The sequence below is a fragment of the Gregarina niphandrodes genome (assembly GCF_000223845.1).
Source record: "Gregarina niphandrodes unplaced genomic scaffold scaffold00004, whole genome shotgun sequence".
NCBI lineage: Eukaryota > Apicomplexa > Conoidasida > Eugregarinorida > Gregarinidae > Gregarina > Gregarina niphandrodes.
This window is the reverse complement of record NW_011645775.1, coordinates 71,442-74,308: the sequence shown is the minus strand read 5'-3', so window position 1 is coordinate 74,308 and position 2,867 is coordinate 71,442. Positions and strand designations below refer to the sequence as shown.

Genomic DNA, 2,867 nt, shown 5'->3' with positions numbered 1-2,867 from the left:
TGGTCCTCTACACAATACGTGTGCATGCCACCGGCAGGGTACGCCGTGGCCCATTGAGACATTGCCATTCCAGACGGAGTGGCGGGAGAGCAAACGCCGCGACGATTGAACAAGAACAAGTCAAGACCGTAGACGCCACCATGGACTGGACCCACACATCCTGTTTCAAGGGGTATGTAAGCCGCGGCCCCCTCCAACTTCTACCGATTGCCATGGAACCTCTTGTCATGGACCTGCTCCCGACCGAAATGCTCGTGGCGTTCAAAGGCTTCGCCAGCACCTTACCTACTCCCTCTGGACGCAATACCGAGGCAAGGGTTGTCCCGGGTGGGGTCACCGTCACTGAGAATGCCCCAGCCGGGAATGTCTCGACCGGGGATGACCCGACCGGGAATAACCCGACCGGGAACATCCCGACCAGGAACAACCCGACCGGGGAAGCTGGTATTACTGTTACTGAGAGCGAGCAAGACATGCTGCCGTGGGACCAATTGCGAGATACAAGTCACCCCATCTTGCACTACGCGAGCGTTATGCTATACAACGACGACTTGAGCGACACAGGGGACGTCACTGCAGACGTCAAACTGGTAAGGCCTCCCCATCCGTCTGCATCCATCCCGTTACTTGCGGTATTCTTTTAGAGGGTTATGGATGACTTTTGGTATTGTGCGTTGCACCAGCATGTTCGCATAGACGGGAAATTAGACCGTGATATAATCGTCCGTGTTTTTCATTCATTTGGTTCGGGCCGCGTCATCCGGTCGACGTTGTGGGTTGACCGAGAGCACGTTATTGGTGGAGAGGGTAGTTCTGCGGTTTTGTATGAGCAGGCAAGCACTCAGGTGATCGCTTTTTTAAATTAGGGTTTTATGGACCAACAGGCTGGGCCACCTACGTACATATCGCAAGACGCGATACTTTTACCACAAGTAGGAAGCACGGGTTAGTGTGGTAGGTTGAATAGATTGAAGGTGGTTTTGGGCCTCAGTGCGAGTGTGCGCACACGTGTGTGCACACGTGTGTGTTTGAAACTAATTTGTTGTTCCAGGTCACTGAGACTCCGGAGGAAGTGACCCGGAAGGTGAATCTAGGGGAGGACGGGGCTGAGTTGGGGCCGGTTCCGCAGGTGGAGGTGAAGTTGTTTGTGGGGCGAGTGCCTAGGACTATGGACGAAAATTCGTTACGGCCATTGTTCGGTGTGTTCGGAACGGTGACAGACATCATGATAATCAAGGACCGAGGCACAAACACGCACGGCGGGGCGGCATTTGTGCGTATGTCCTCACTTTCTCATGCGGATGCGGCGATCCGGGCCTTGAATAATCAGTGGACACCGGAGGGTTCGACGGAACCGTTGCAAGTACGCTATGCCAGTGGAGAGTCGGACAAGCTGGGCATGCCACCTGAAGCGGCTGCACCGGGTGTGAACGCTGCCAAACTATTTGTAGGCTCATTACCGCGCACTGCTACGGAGGAAGAAGTAAGGCTACTCTTCAAACCATATGGCGCCGTCGATGAAGTCTTCATCATGAAAGATCCCATGACCAACCAAAGTCGAGGATGTGCATTCGTTAAACTAGCCTACAAGGAACAGGCTCACTATGCCATCAAAAAACTTAACGGAACCCAGCCTTTACCCAACGCGCCACGCGCACTCGAAGTCCGCTTCGCAGAAAGCAAAAAGACTTCCCCCCCGCCCAACAGCATGGCCCCATTTGGTATGTATGCGAGCGCTCCGCGAAATCAACAGCAGCCCATCAACTCCCCCGGCCTAGGACTTGCGGCAGGCGCCCTCCAAAATATGCCCGCAGCGGCCGCGCTGCAGGGCATTCCTGCTGCTGCCGCGGCTGCTGCTTTGCAGGGCATTCCTACTGCTGCTGCTGCTGCCGCCGCCGGCATGCCTACCAACCCCGGCTTAGCCACTGGCATGGCCAGTGGCCTGGCCGGAGGCCTGGCCGGAGGCCTGGCCCAGAATGGGCTCGTGGCCTCGCCCGGCGGCCTCGCGGGCATGGCCGCCACCGACATGGCTGGACTCGGCGGCGCCTTTGGGGCCGGGTACGCAACAAATGCGCATCCGCGGAGCTCCGGAGCCTGGAAGGAGTACTTTGACAACACGGGTCGCCCGTATTACCACAATGAAGCGACGAACAAGACGCAGTGGGACCGGCCGCTCGAGTTCCTGCCGCTGGACATGCGGCCTTTGCAGCCGCCCTTGCAGCCACAGCCGCAAATGCAAGCCCAGATGCAGGCCCAACCGCAAGCTCAGATGCAGGCGCAAATGCAGACCACAGATAACACTACCTCGGGACCTGCCGGTTCGAACATCTTCGTGTTCCATGTCCCGAATGACTGGACGCATGACGACCTCTACGACGCCTTCTCCGCTTTCGGCCCCATCGTAAGTGCGCGAATTGCGACAGATAATCTCACCAACCGTAACAAAGGCTACGCCTTTGTCTCCTACGCCACCATCCCCAGTGCCGTCCAAGCCGTACTCCAAATGACTGGCTATCCCGCGGGCAACAAACGACTCAAGGTCACAATCAAAAAAGGCGAAGAACATTTCGCCGCTCCATACTTCCCCGCCAACTCACCCACGAGCTGACCTTTTTAAGCCGCAAAATGGGACGCCAACCAACCAATATAACGCATCCTCTGGACGCCGTGCAGGGAGCAGAACGCCCTTGCGCTACAACCCAGAGCAGCGACTAGACCCCCAAAGCACACACACTCCTCAAACACACTTCTTGCGCTGATGAAGTGTGTTTTAACACACTTCTTCACCTAAAGCACCCAACTAATCCAGTTGGGTTTTTCCCTGCCGTCAGCACCCACCCACCCACCGTCATTCACTGATCCAGCAG

The 2,867-nt window shown here is 56.6% G+C and overlaps 2 protein-coding genes across 2 annotated transcripts; both read left to right on the top strand.

Moving 5' to 3' along the window:
• Nucleotides 1-473: 473 nt before the first annotated feature.
• GNI_027410 (TIP41-like family protein) lies at nucleotides 474-866 on the top strand (the record flags this gene model as incomplete). The annotated part of the gene is made up of 2 exons (XM_011130780.1): nucleotides 474-590; nucleotides 645-866. 2 exons carry the CDS (start codon nucleotides 474-476, stop codon nucleotides 864-866), a joined length of 339 nt encoding a protein of 112 aa, XP_011129082.1.
• Nucleotides 867-872: 6 nt separating this feature from the next.
• Nucleotides 873-2,608, top strand: GNI_027400 (putative RNA-binding protein; the record flags this gene model as incomplete). The annotated part of the gene is made up of 2 exons (XM_011130779.1): nucleotides 873-932; nucleotides 1,052-2,608. 2 exons carry the CDS (start codon nucleotides 873-875, stop codon nucleotides 2,606-2,608), a joined length of 1,617 nt encoding a protein of 538 aa, XP_011129081.1.
• Nucleotides 2,609-2,867: the final 259 nt, after the last annotated feature.